The sequence below is a fragment of the Heliconius melpomene genome, chromosome 20 (genome assembly GCF_056956725.1).
Source record: "Heliconius melpomene rosina isolate 202511_hmr_F chromosome 20, ASM5695672v1, whole genome shotgun sequence".
NCBI lineage: Eukaryota > Metazoa > Arthropoda > Insecta > Lepidoptera > Nymphalidae > Heliconius > Heliconius melpomene.
In genome coordinates, this window is record NC_140408.1 from 11133216 (window position 1) to 11147001 (window position 13786).

General features: G+C 41.1%; 1 protein-coding gene across 1 annotated transcript in view; it reads left to right on the plus strand.

The window, feature by feature from the left end:
• The window catches only part of Vps13D (vacuolar protein sorting 13D), a 54632-nt gene that overhangs the window by 37427 nt on the left and 3419 nt on the right, over positions 1 to 13786 (plus strand). The window contains exons 39-59 of the mRNA XM_085205037.1: positions 35 to 264; positions 870 to 1035; positions 1365 to 1498; positions 1980 to 2217; positions 2653 to 2842; positions 3747 to 4330; positions 4701 to 4916; positions 5344 to 5580; positions 6031 to 6248; positions 6770 to 7129; positions 7208 to 7312; positions 7398 to 7509; positions 7814 to 8030; positions 8690 to 8859; positions 9005 to 9247; positions 9529 to 9698; positions 10002 to 10164; positions 10567 to 10749; positions 11671 to 11845; positions 12068 to 12199; positions 13177 to 13609. Of these exons, the coding sequence (XP_085061163.1) occupies positions 35 to 264; positions 870 to 1035; positions 1365 to 1498; positions 1980 to 2217; positions 2653 to 2842; positions 3747 to 4330; positions 4701 to 4916; positions 5344 to 5580; positions 6031 to 6248; positions 6770 to 7129; positions 7208 to 7312; positions 7398 to 7509; positions 7814 to 8030; positions 8690 to 8859; positions 9005 to 9247; positions 9529 to 9698; positions 10002 to 10164; positions 10567 to 10749; positions 11671 to 11845; positions 12068 to 12199; positions 13177 to 13609 (4676 nt within the window). The remainder of the gene's footprint in view (positions 1 to 34; positions 265 to 869; positions 1036 to 1364; positions 1499 to 1979; positions 2218 to 2652; positions 2843 to 3746; positions 4331 to 4700; positions 4917 to 5343; positions 5581 to 6030; positions 6249 to 6769; positions 7130 to 7207; positions 7313 to 7397; positions 7510 to 7813; positions 8031 to 8689; positions 8860 to 9004; positions 9248 to 9528; positions 9699 to 10001; positions 10165 to 10566; positions 10750 to 11670; positions 11846 to 12067; positions 12200 to 13176; positions 13610 to 13786) is intronic.

The window sequence follows — 13786 nt, forward strand, 5'->3', positions numbered from 1 at the left end:
TTACATTCGTAAATTTATTCATATATTATTACAGGATTTACGCAAAGTGGAAGAATCATTTGAGGATCCTTTGTTAGTATCAACGCCGTCCGGTCCAGCCGGTTCTATGCCCGAGCTGGGTACCACAGGCGATGATAATAAAGGAGAGGGCGAAGGCCGAGGTTCCAATGTAGGCGCTGGCGGAGGGCGACTACGAGCTCAACTTAGTGTTGATTATTATAATAGGATATTGTCTGGGTGGGAACCTGTTATAGAGCCTTGGAGGTAATATTGTTGGTTTGGGTTTTTTTGTGATTTGTGTTTATTTTTAGGGTAGATAAAAATCTGCTATTTTAATTGCATTGTATATTACTTCTTATTCAATGTCAGCTAAAAATTAAAGCAAAAAAAAACCGCTTCACGCTGTATCCCGTATACAGAAGGGTAGGCAGAGGGAACCTAGTGTTAAGACACTCTGTTTCCCACTTTCTATGTATTATATGTATGTATTATATATCTTATCCCCTACATTTTACCTTCGAAAGTTAGTGCAATATTAAGTCACAACCTAACACATATAAGTCTTTTTATGTAAAGCGGACGGTTAAAAGAAATGTTGAGCTTTTCTTATATTTTAATATGTTCAATGCTAGCTTAATATTATAATATACCACTATACTGGACGGTCGACGAGTCGTCGCCACCCAGAAGATGCCTGCGAAGTTTTGATTTATAATATTTATTACTTTATATATTTTTCTTCTGGAGTAAGCAATGTTCAAAAGTTCAGAAAGTTCAGAAACCCTAACTTCACAGTGGTTACGGCGTGGCGACTGTACTGTACTTATAATATACCACTACACTAGTATATAGTGTCAATGGCTGTGCAGGTTCGACGCGGGCTGGGAGTACACGCTATCGAGCGCGCTGTCGCGGTGTCGCGTGGCGCTGGCGGTACGGTCCCGTGATACCCTCGACACCAACGTTACCAGCGCGCTCGTCGACCTCGTGCACCTCGTGCGCAATAATTGGTCCGCTGATTACTATGCACCTCAGGTGCAGTATGTTTTAATATATTCTTGTTATTATGCTGTTTTTATGCATATCTTGTACTGAAAGGGTAATTGAAGGAAATTGAAGTTGAGCAACTTATATCTTTAGCAGTTTCTCTTTTTGAAATAAACCAGGGAGACAAAAAATACTAACTAATATATTCTAACACATATACTTACTATATTACTAGACATTGATTATTTCATAAGCACACCCTGTTAAATCAAGATCAAAACTAAAAGAATTCTTAAATGTATTTATATTTTTTCTTTATTCGATGTCTGTATAAATAAAAAATCTTTTTTTTGTTGTTGTTATATATACATATACAGACGACGACATCAGAGCAGTCCCCTAAAGGTAGCCCTGCTGGTCATCGGCGTCGTTCGCCCTTTGTGCCGTACGCGTTACTTAATCTCACCGGACAACGATTATGGTTCACCACACTCACCACTACCGAGGAAGAGTGAGTATTTTATAATACGTTTTATAACGAGTTATATGTTGATTCACGATAGTGGGATAATTGCTTTTTTTTCATAAATGATAATGTGATAAATGATAATCTTATTGAAATGATTAATTTCACGCAAACATCATTATTTAGCTTCTTTGATGGATTTAATTTTATGTTGAAAAATCTTATAATTTCTTATGCATCAAAATCTTTCTTTATCTAATAAAATTTTGTTCATGAAGGATTAATTAAAAAAGTAATACGCTCATTATACTCGTATTTAACCTCTTCCTCACTTACATTTTTTATAATAGACATATACAAAACCAGAACATATTATATTTTATGTTGTATTTCGCGATATATTCACTTTCCTGCTAAAGGAAAGTTTTTGATTAGTTCTCTGAGAAATCATCTGAAAAGTGTTTTATTGTTGGTGGTTATAATTAATACTAACCTTAAATATAACCTAACCCAAAATGTCGTCTAGACTACGCGAATCAGGCGAATCAGAATATAGTTCGAGTCCCGACGACTCTTGGGTGATGGTCCGTGCGGGCGACACGGAGCCCTTCTCGTTTGGTGCCCGGCGAGCGCGCGCACTGCCCCGCGCCCCCGCAGCGCCTGCGCCCCTGCACCGCCTCGTGCTGCGCGTGGACGGATGGGCGCCGCCCGACCCCGTGTGCGTCGATCGGGTTGGAGTATTCTTCAGGACTATTACCCATACGGTGATTTATATATTTACATGTCTTTTGAGAGAAATAAGAAAATATAAAATTATAGACATGGTATCCGCCCCAAAAATCTATCAATGGTCCACATGTTAGAAATGGACCTTTGCAATTAATTTATATTTTGTTAAGTTTTTTGAATTTGTTTACACGATTGATATTGAGGCTAGTGTCAAAACTTTCTATTTTTCCATTTTCATTTATTATATTTATTAATGTACATGTTGTGATGATGAAGCTCATGAAGCTTTTTTAACTTGACTGATATTTGAATATTCATTTCCTTTCATGGCATTTCCTTGTTTTAGTGAAACAAAGCATAAAGTTAAATTTGGTCACTTAATACACAATGTTTTGGGCTAAAGACAGAGAAAAACGCTAGTGGGATGAACAACAACGCGAGTTTGTTATCTCAAATTAATACAATTACAGAAAACCGGCATAGAAGCGCATGTAGTATTGGAAGTGTCGCTGGAGGGCTCCGCTCGCAAGCTAGTAGCAGTGCGTTCGGCGCTGCAGCTGCACAATGCACTCCCACACCCCGTGGAGCTGCGCCTCGATCGCGCGACCGCAGTACCTTCCACACTCTCCGCGGCCTCTGTACTTTCTGCTGCGCATATAGGTACAAGTAAAATATTTTTGGGGTTTTTTTTGTCTTTACGATGTGTTTTACGATGTAGAAATATTTTTTAGTTACGTTAGGTCCAATACAAATGTGATTTTGAAAAACTATAGAATGACTCATTTAATGTCCGTTTTAAATTGTGATAAATTTATCATTTTCTTTTTCCCTTTAATTATGTCAAAAGTAGGTATGAGATATTATTGCATGAGATCTACCATCTGTGGTAAACTTTTATAAGACAATATATTGAATGAATATGAACGGTAATTTTATAAAAATAGCAAAAAAATAAATTTCAATGTCGCGTCCGTGGAGTGAGTTGTCGTGTAGGTTAGGCTAGTAGGGCCTGTGGTGAGTGGTGGGTTGGTGCGCAGGACGGCGCGGGGCGAGCGCGGAGCAGGCCTGGGCTGCCTCGTGCGCCGCGATACGACGCCGCGCCGCCCTCGCCGCACTGGCGGCGCCCGCGCGGCCTACGCCCGCTGTCTCCGCCCCCGCCCCCGCTGCCGCCACCACTGCCGCCGCGCCCCTCTTTCTTAGTTACGGTGATTGTTTAACACTGTCAGGCGCGCAACTGTGTGTATTATATTGATTGTATCGTGACGCCATGCAGCTAAGTCGGTACTTTAGAGCGTTGTAGCTTTATTCGCTATATTATATTAGTTTCACATGTAGATTGTTGTGGATTATTAATGAAAAGAAAAGTTTAGTGTGTAACAAATTGTTATTTTAGGTATTTATTTTGTTTCACATATTGATGTTTTATTGCTATATATATTGTCAGTGTATTATATTATAGCATTTTATATACATTTGTGAGTTGTAAAGTGTGGGAAAAAATACATGGTCTATTTAAAATATTTTGTTCTGTTGTACATTGTATAAGACAATAATGTATGTGCAGGCACACGCAGCGCACAAGTGGGCGCGGGCGAGCGTTGGGCGGCGCCGCTGAGCGCGCGACCCGGTGTGGTGTGGGCGCGGCCGCTGGTGCGCGCGCACACAGCGCCGCAGCCCGTGCTTGCGCCCGCCGCGTTGGATTGGCGCGCCGCCCCCGCCGCGCCCGCCGCCCTGCTGCACCACGAGTGCCGCGCGCCGCATGACCACGTGTACCGCTTCTGCAGCGTAGTCGTGCGCGAGCGTTTCCCACCAGAGCGCGAGCGCGCCGAGCTGCTGGCCGCGCACACCATCACGCTGGTGCCGGCGCTGCGCCTCGAGAACCTGTTGCCGCTGGAGCTGCAGTACCGCGCTGACCGCGCCGCCGGCACGTTGTCGCCCGCGCACACGCAGCCCTTCCACCAGCTCAATGTGGAGGACGGCGTCGAGCTCACCGTCAAGCTGGAGGGCTTCGGCTGGTCGTCAGCGCTCAGTGTGGGTGGCGCTGCCAACGCCGGCTCCTTCTCGGCGCGCCTCAAGCTGCGCGACCAGCGCGGTCGACGTCTCTATCTGAATGCGCGAGTCACTGTGAAAAAGACTGATGGTATCAAGGTGGGGGATGTTTTTCTATTTGCGTTTAGAATTCATCGTTTTAAGTAAAAGAACATTTTTTTCACCGTCGTGGCGCAGCGGCACAAGGGTGTGACAGCACAAGGGCGTAACGCCGGGCCTTGCCTCGACACCAGAGCGAACAAATGGAAATATAAACGTAAATAAATATTTCACTTCCTCGAATTTGAATCGAACTCACAACCGTCGCGTTACTGTTCACACCCTTTAAACGCTGCGCCACGACTAAATTGAGAGATAATTAAAATAATAAATTATAGAATTGAAAAAAGTTTTCCGTTTTCACCTTTCCAGACATGACGAGTTAATTAATGGTAATAGAATGATATTAATGAATATAATATAATGTCAGGTGTCCGTGTCGGCGGCGTACTGGGTGGTGAATCGCACGGGGCTGCCGCTGGTGGTGCGCGCGGAGGGTGGCGGCGGCGGCGATGCTGCGGCGGCGGGGCAGTTCGCGGAGCACGAGGTGGCGCGCATGGTGGCGCCGCTACCCTTCGCCTTCGCCGACGGCGATGGGCCCACAGTCAGCGCGCGCCTCGGCACTGCGCTCGCGCCCAATGCCGAGGTGGCTACACCACACCATTATACACTTACTTATACGACAAAACGGGCTATTGAAGTATCCCGATGTGTACTTAATGTATTTATAAGCTATAAAAAATACAAAATTGTTATACAATGGAATTAAACAAAAATTGCTTATTACTAAAGCTATCACAATTATATAGTTGAGTTCAGTTCTGTCAGAATAATTCAATTCAATATAATTCATAAAAATATGCAACTTTTTATCAATGTTTTCTTATATATAACGTATCACGTAGAACTATCGTCCTCGACTTTACAGACAGTCAATTTTTACCCTACTTAGCAGACAAGTCTAGAAAAAAAAATTGAGTATCCCTAGGAAATTTAAATTATTCTGTTTAATTCTCTTCTTCTAGGTCTTATTACAAAAAAATAACATTAACATTTTCTTATTCCATTTACAGTGGTGTTCCCCATTCGGTCTCGGGCCGGGTGTAACAGTAAAGCGTCTTCAAACAGGTCCCACCAGCGCAGGTGGCGTGGCGGGCGAGGAACGCGCGTACGCAATAGGCGTGGCGGTGCGCGCGGGGCGCGGCCGGTATCGAAGGACTAACATAGTTACATTGACTCCAAGATATCAATTGCATAATAATACGGATCATTGCTTGCAGTTTGCTCAGAAATGTACTGCTACTACTTTGGTTGGTTTTATTTTTTGTGTATTAACTGTTATTCATGTAAGAAAATTGTAGAATTTAAAGACGATACGTTGCGTATAAATGGTTGCTTGATAGTTAAAACTTTTATTGATTCATTCGTTATTATTTGTAAGACAAGAGATATTCTTGTCGCTAGCACGATTTATATAAATATGTTTCATAATTACGTTACTTAAAAATCTCTGTATCCTCCCTCACTTCAGAATTTAATTTTTTATCTTTAGAAATTTCAATTATGGCTTTGTATTGTATTAAGTTATGCCAGTAGGGAACAGTGTATCTTAACCCTAACTTCCCTCTGCATATAGTACGGTCCGTGAATCGTGGCCGCCCATAGGGCTAACGGCTCGCGGAACCTTTGCATATTGTTATACTTCTTATACATTGTATTTTATTATATGTTGAATAGTTAAAGTAAACATTTGTAACTAGAACGATCCAGGCGCAGTAGCAACGCACGTATCAGCAGTTGCGGGCTGCTATCTACCATGGCACTGGGCGCGCTGGGACCGCGACCAGCTGCTGTGTGTGCGTGTGTTAGCATCTGAGTCTTCCTCGGACTTGACCACCACCACTGGGCCGCGCCCTCTTACTGCGTGGTCGGGTGGCTTCAGGATTGACACGCCACGGAGTTTGCATATAGCTTGCAGGTTACACTTATTTGGATTGTTATTGTCTTTTTTATTTTTCTTACAGCTTCAATATATATATATTCTAGGGAATCTTGTGTTAAATACACTCCGTTCACCATGCACATAAAAATTTTTGTTTTTAGTGTTGAGCGGCGTAACTAAACGCGACGCTTTGTAGTTTTATCAGAGCGAGGAAATGAAAATAATTCATTCCCCCAATAGAAAATCATACCCAAAACTGTCGATTTACAATTATACTTTTTTGTGTATAGTAGTGTTGTGTTGAGTGGAAGATCTGAACGCCGTGCTTTGCCTTGTAACCTTGTACCAGAGCGAGAGAATGAAAAAGTGGGAATTGAACCTACAATCTGTCGCGTTTACAGTCGCACGCTTGTATCTCATGGACGTTTTTAACTAAATAGTATAACAAAAAAATACGGACTTTAAATCTTAATTTTGTGCATAGAATTGTCCGAATCCATCCATCTAATTGTAATAACGTATTGTGGTGTGTATTTGTGTATATTGTGTGTTCACAGAGAAACTGGCGGATCATACCGCATCCTACGAGTAGAGGTAGTATCACAAGGTGCTGCATTACTGGTAGTACTAAGTTCAGCCACGGGTGCACCACCACCACTGCGCATAGATAATTTCGCGCCAGTCGCCATCATGTTCCACCAGGTCGGCTGTATTGAGGAGTGCGTGGTGGGAGCTGGTGGCAGGGCTCGCTGGGCGCTACCGGAGCCCGAGGGAACTTCGGCTATTGCACTACGGGCACCCGGTGGACCGAGACTTGTAGTGCCCTTGAATGCGTTACATGCTGCGCCGCAAACGCTGTTATATCAGAACTTTATATATGTTGCATTTGCTGCTACTGCACCTGAACAGTCATCCAGGTATGTCCTAACTAAGTCTGTTAAAAATGTATATTTAATAGAATTTTGATCATAATGGAATTTTAAATTGTTTTATAGTAATAAGCAGGCAGGGACGGGTGCTGAGGATGAAGGAATCTTGGTGTTGGAAGTTCCTTTAGGCTCTACGCGTGTGCAATTAGCGCGCAAGCGATATGGCGATAGGTATAGAAACAATATTATTTTAGTAATATAGTTTAAATTTCTTTCGATGTTTTTTTATTTGAGTTATGTATGCTTTTCAAAATAGGTCACAGCTTTGGCGCCGTGGACCTAATGACCAACTCATTCACGAAGGTAGCTCGCCGCCGCAGCCCACTGACGCCCTTTCGGAAGAAAATACGTTGACACCCCACTCAATGGTATCTTTAAAATACATAGATATAAATTAAATAATAGAATTGATAAAAAATAGTGGATAGTTTTTCAACACATGGCGCTGTTTAGGCCTTTTTTTTACTATTCATATTTTGTAAAAACCATTTAATGTTATTTGTTATTTGTAAAAAGTAAAAGAAACTATTGCCTTAATCGAGTCTTTATTACGATTTTTTTTTATTTATATTTTTAACATTAATATATCAATTCGAGAGGAAAATAGTTTAATGTAAGAAAAGTCTAATCTGTGCATCCTTCATCGATTTATTTATTTTTGGCTCTTTACAGGTATTAGACATAGAAGAAGCAGCGCCCCGTCCTGGTCGTGCGGCGGCGCTGGTCCTACGTCGCGCGGACCCGCGCCGCGCCTCCACGCAGGCGTGGCGACTCGTGGCACCCGCCCACAGCCCCCACGCTCCACACACCGCGCCCCGCACGCGCATGGCCTGTGCGCACGCTAATCTGTGCGTGCAACCTGAGAATGGACTTATGGGATTGGCTCCTGGTTGGTTTTATTCTTATTTTATATTTATAATTAGCAGTGCGAACCCTTAAATTTTTTTGAACTCGTTACTTGTGAAAGAATATTAGTAGTTACTTGTAACTATTAAAATTAATTAAGTCCCCAGGTTTTCAAGTTTCCTCTCCCTACCTTAAAAATATGTAAAACATAGAATATCTAACCTAACAAGCCTGGTTAAAAATCTTTTATATTCTGGAATGCAATGATGACCAATTATGCAAAAGCAAAGTGTTTTTGTTTTGTCTATCAATGGGATACCGCCGCACACGCCTCATTCGAAATGGAGTTGTAGGTATTGGCGGCAAAATTTATTTAACCTCAAAATTTATTAAAGTGGTATTTTTGTAGTAGTATCTGTTTACGTTATTGGTATCTATGCTGTATTGGTGCTATGTGTATTGGTATATGGGTTACTGCGTCACATGAAATACAGGCATGGATAAACATCGTGAAACGGAAAAAAATCCTACGTCTAAACTGTTGAGGTATCTTGATTATTTTCTTTAGGCATAGGTTTGAAATATTTTACCCTATATGCTGTTCCCGTAAAATGAGCACTGACGCTTCCCACCTGTATAATCAACCAACATCATTCATAAAATTAAAATATTAATTTACTGCTATATTTTTATGTTTAATAGGTGGTCGCGTGGTGCTGGGGTTGCCTGGTAGCAACGTGGGTGGTGGTGCGGTGCCGCCGGAGCAGGCGGTGTGGTGGCGCACGCTGCGACCCGGCTCCGGCCGCCTCGCCGTCACACTGTGCGCCGACGGGCCCACGCGCCGCGTGCGCATACAGGACTACGCGGACGCGGTAAGTATTGTTAAGATAATATGCAACATACAGGACACTAATAACAAAAATAATATCGTCATTTAGGCCTACAAGTGTCACTAGTGCTGCTATCGTTGCCGCTGTTTTGATATTCAATTATATCATTTACATTTGTCATGTACAGGACAAGAAAACAGTAGACCGCACTGACGATGACGACAGCACAGAGGGCACACCGGACGAAGGTAGTTCTCGTGAGTGGGGTCTGCAGGTGTCGCTGGTGGGGCTGTCGGTGTCGCTGGTAGCGCGCTGGCCACCCGCCGAACTGCTGTACGCGCACTTTGCGCACGTGCGTCTGACGGCGGCTAGGGCGCACGCGCACGCGCATCTCGCACTGTCGGTTGATTCTATGCAGTGGGATAATCAGGTATGTATTGTATATTGAAAATATATAAACGATTTAGTCAATGTATGAATGTGACAAAGTTAATTTGATTTTCATTTATTATTTTAATTATATAAATACATATTACGAAATACGCTACCAGAGCAAAGAAATGAATATATTAAATAATTTATTCCCTCCAGTGGAAATCGTACCCAAACTGTTGCGCTGCAAAGTAACCACCTTTCCAAGAAAAAAAAATATATAAAACAAATCTTTAGTAACGTAAACGCCTAATAGTGATGTTTCTCATTTTCCATCAGTTACCCAACACTCCAAGCCCCGTATTACTATACTGCCTGGGCGAAAGCGGCAGTATTCCCGCCCTACATGTGTCATTAGAGGTGACACGTGCCCCACCGCGGTACAACGCCGTGTACTTTAATCACTTTGTGGTGGCACTGCGTCCTATTGCTGTTAGATTGGATGAGAGGTTTGTCTATATGCTTATGATAAAATATGTAAAAGTATATGAGTTGAGTCAAAAGTTAAGTCATTAGGCAAAATTTAGGGACGGAGGAACGGAGTGTCACATTAATCATAGATAGGCAAAGGAAAGGAATTATATGTGAGATAAAGTAGTAACAACAGTATATACGTAGTAACGGCCTCTTTGACTATTACATTCGGTTCCTTATCATCTATAAGGATTTTTTTTTAATTCATTGCAAATGGTATGTCTAAAATAATGTACCATAATCGTTGTACCTCTAATATATGATTTTTTTAACTACAGATTAATCCTCCTGGTGTGGTCGTGGGTGGAAGGCGGCGCGTGCGCGACGGACGCAGAGGAGGCGGACGAGGCGGAGTACGAGACGCGGCGTGTGCTGCACGAGCTCACGGCGCTCAACGCCACACGGTACTACGTGGCGCTCATCAAGATTATTCCGAGCCAGGTATACATATATTACATACCACTTTACGGAGCTGCTAATATTCATTGATTGATTCCTCACGGCGACAAAAAGCATGAAATCGCATATTTCATTCGCTACTTTTTAATGCATATTTTTATAAGATTCCACTATAAATTTAAGCGATAAAGACAGTGCGACCACAGAATTAGATACTTTTTTCATCATCACTGGGGACAGTATGTTGTATAAGCAAACTTAATAAATATGTTAAAGCGTTGCTAATTAAGAAAGTATGATAAAAACTCTTATCATACTTCTTTCATTATGAAACTAATTATTATGGTAATAATAAAATGTAAAGTTTATCATATTAAGCCAAATTTTATTATTAAGATAAAAATTTAAATTTAATTATCTAATATATATTTGTGTATGTTTTAGATACGACTATCAATGTTTACGGCAAACAAATTAGAAAGCGAGTTAAGTGCTCTTAAACGTCGCTTGGGACTGACGTTCATTCGCTTTGAGGATGCGGCGGTGGAATTAGAACCGTTTGTACGAGCACACGTGTTCGATACTGCGACTTCGCTCGCAAGACATCTATTACAACACTTTAAAGATGTAAGTATAAGATATCATTTTTTTTCAGCTTCCCGTTGCATCCCACATGTAGTAGACAGAGGAAGCTTTGTGCTAATACACTTCATTTCCCACTTTTGTCGAATGGCGGAACACAACGCCGCGTTTCGCCGTTAACAGAGCGAAGAAATGAAAAAAATATTGTATGAACTTTAGTTTAGTTATTTACGTAAAACAGGTATTTTAAATTTTCAATTTTATAACTCGTCCGAGATGGTTAATTTAATCTATACTCGATTCACTTTGATTGTTTTTTTTTATTTAAATTTAATATTTTTTAAATACTTGACATGTAAAAACACCTAAAAGCCAACTTCTTCTCAAACTCGATGCATATTTTAATAGTATAAAAATAAATTACATACTGAAATTATGACGAGTGAACACTTTATATTAAAATATTTTGTCATCCGTCAGATTATATTCGCCAATTTCAGTTTTTCATTGAATTTATATGATTCCGTTGTTACTTTTGTTGTTTTTATTAATAAAAACTTTAACAGTAGAAGCTTGGCAAAGATGCATTGACCATGGGATAAAAGATGAGCAAAAGATGCAAAAAATGTATCATATAGCAGATAGGTAGGTAGGGTAGGACCGTTTCGTCATTAATGGTTCAGAAACAATTTTTTTTTTTTTACATTTTATCTCATGCCATAATGAATCGAGTATAGGTGGAATTTAATTTAAGTATACAACATTATCATGTTGGTTTTTCATTATGGTATAGAATACAGATAGTCAATAAATTATAATTCTATATCTCAAAATCTACCTAGTTTAATCTAGATAGATTCTAATATTTTTAAATGTAGACACTTGGTTCGCCTATATGATTCTTTTTTTTTCATTTAAATTTTTAAAAAAACAACATTTTAAGTAACATTCCTAATTATGCTTAAGGAGCTAAAATGGCAAGCGGCAAAGATCCTGGGCTCGGTAGACTTTTTGGGCAACCCGCTGGGTTTTGTCGCAGACGTGTCGGAGGGCGTGTCCGGTCTGCTGCTGGAGGGCAACGTGGGGGCATTGCTCAAGAATGTTACACATGGCATTTCTAATTCTGCTGCTAAAGTTTCTGGTATGGTACAAACTTTTTTTATAGTAGGTATATATTGTATATTTGTGGCTAGTTTTTTAATATTAAGTAGAATATGTAAAAATAATTTTATTTGAGATAATAGTTATATGGTTTTTTTGTAATTTTGATCATCGAAAAAAAAACTTAAAACCGGTGTGGCGTACCGGCACAGCGCAATCTCAATGATTGTGTCTATATTATGTGACATGTTTTATTTTGCAGAAACATTAGGTGATGGCTTGGAGCGTGTAGTGGGTGATGAGGCACACGAGGAAACACGCCGTCGTATACGTTCTGCTGCCGCTGGTGCACATATCGCGGCGGGATTCCGTGGACTGGGACTTGGCATACTTGGTACGTTCATACACTCTATATAGGGTGGAAGAGTCTGCCCTCCTTTTACGGAAGCAGCATATAGGGAAAAATATTTCAAACTCATACCTAAAATAAATAATTAAGATATGTCATCAATTTAGATGTAGGATTTTTTTTTTCATTGCACGATATTTATCCATTCTGGTTTACGTGTGACGTAGCTACGAAAAGGTTAAAGAACTTTGAACTTTGCCGCCAGTACCTACGAATCGATTTCGGAATGAGACGTGTGCGGTGTCCCTTTGATAGGTTTGTGATTGCGTGCGTAGTTCTTATCAAATGGCGTTTTATTGTACAACGATATATATACAGGGTGGAATTGTCAGCGCCACTTTAAATAAAACCACAGTTTTAACTACTCTATAAGAGCCTAATATAATTCCGAAAAAAAAAATTCTCAAAAATGAAAAAGTTTTTTTTTCAAACAAAATAAATAATAAAATTATCGTTTTAAAATTAAACGCCATTTGTAAAGTATAACACAGGCACGCACACACTTACCTGTCAAAGCGGCATACGTATGTGTGCGTGACACGAAATACAGGTATGAATAAAAATTGTGAAATGTAAAGAAAATCCTACGTCCAAACCGTTGAGGTACCTTGATTATTTTTTTAATTCTGGGTTTCAAATATTTTACCCTATATGCAGTTTCAGTAAAAGAAGCGCTGCCTCTTCCACCCTGTATATTAATAAGAATTAAATAAGAAAAAAAAAAACACTTTAATTTTTGACAAAATTTGTTTTGTTTTAATTGTATTAGGCTTTTATAGAATAGTTAAAATTATGGTTTCATATCTAAGCTAATTAACGTAATGTTATATAACTTGTATCTTTATAGAGTTTAACCTATAACTTTCCTCGACACATAATTTTAACGATATTTTTCTTATCTCAAACCAGTAGTTCTTTAACATTATGATATTAGCAGTGATTTATTTACTAATTATTTCCAGGTGGTATGACATCACTAGTAAAACATAGCTATGAGGGCGCCGCTGCGGAGGGCGTGGCGGGCTTCCTCGCAGGTGTGGGCAAGGGGTTGGTGGGCACCGTCACCAAGCCGGTCATAGGCGTGCTCGACCTGGCCGCGGAGACGGCGGCGGCAGTGCGCGACACAGCTCGACGGGCGGCGAGGGCGCCCGAGCGCGCACGAGCGCCGCGGCTGGCGGGCGCGGGCGTGGCGCCGCTGCCGCGGTACTGTGCGGCGCTGGCGGAAGGCGCGGCGCTGTTGCTGGCACTGCCCAACGCCGTCGGCGAGAGATTCCTGGCGCACCGCACCGTGCGTGACACGCCGCACGACATACGTGCGTTGTTGTCGGATACGTACTTGCGTATTGTGACGTGCAAGCACGGACCGCCACAAGTTGTTATGGAGACGCATCTCAGGTACGTCCTGCAAAAATGGATGTTAATTCATTAAAAACAATAAAAAATATTATTAATTCTATGCTTCATACCCAGCATTTGGCTGGGTATGAAACGTCAAAATAAAATAAAATACAAGAATTTCGGCGAAGTTTGATCAGAATGTAAGCCCTACAGTGGTCAGGGCGCTTGGTTGGT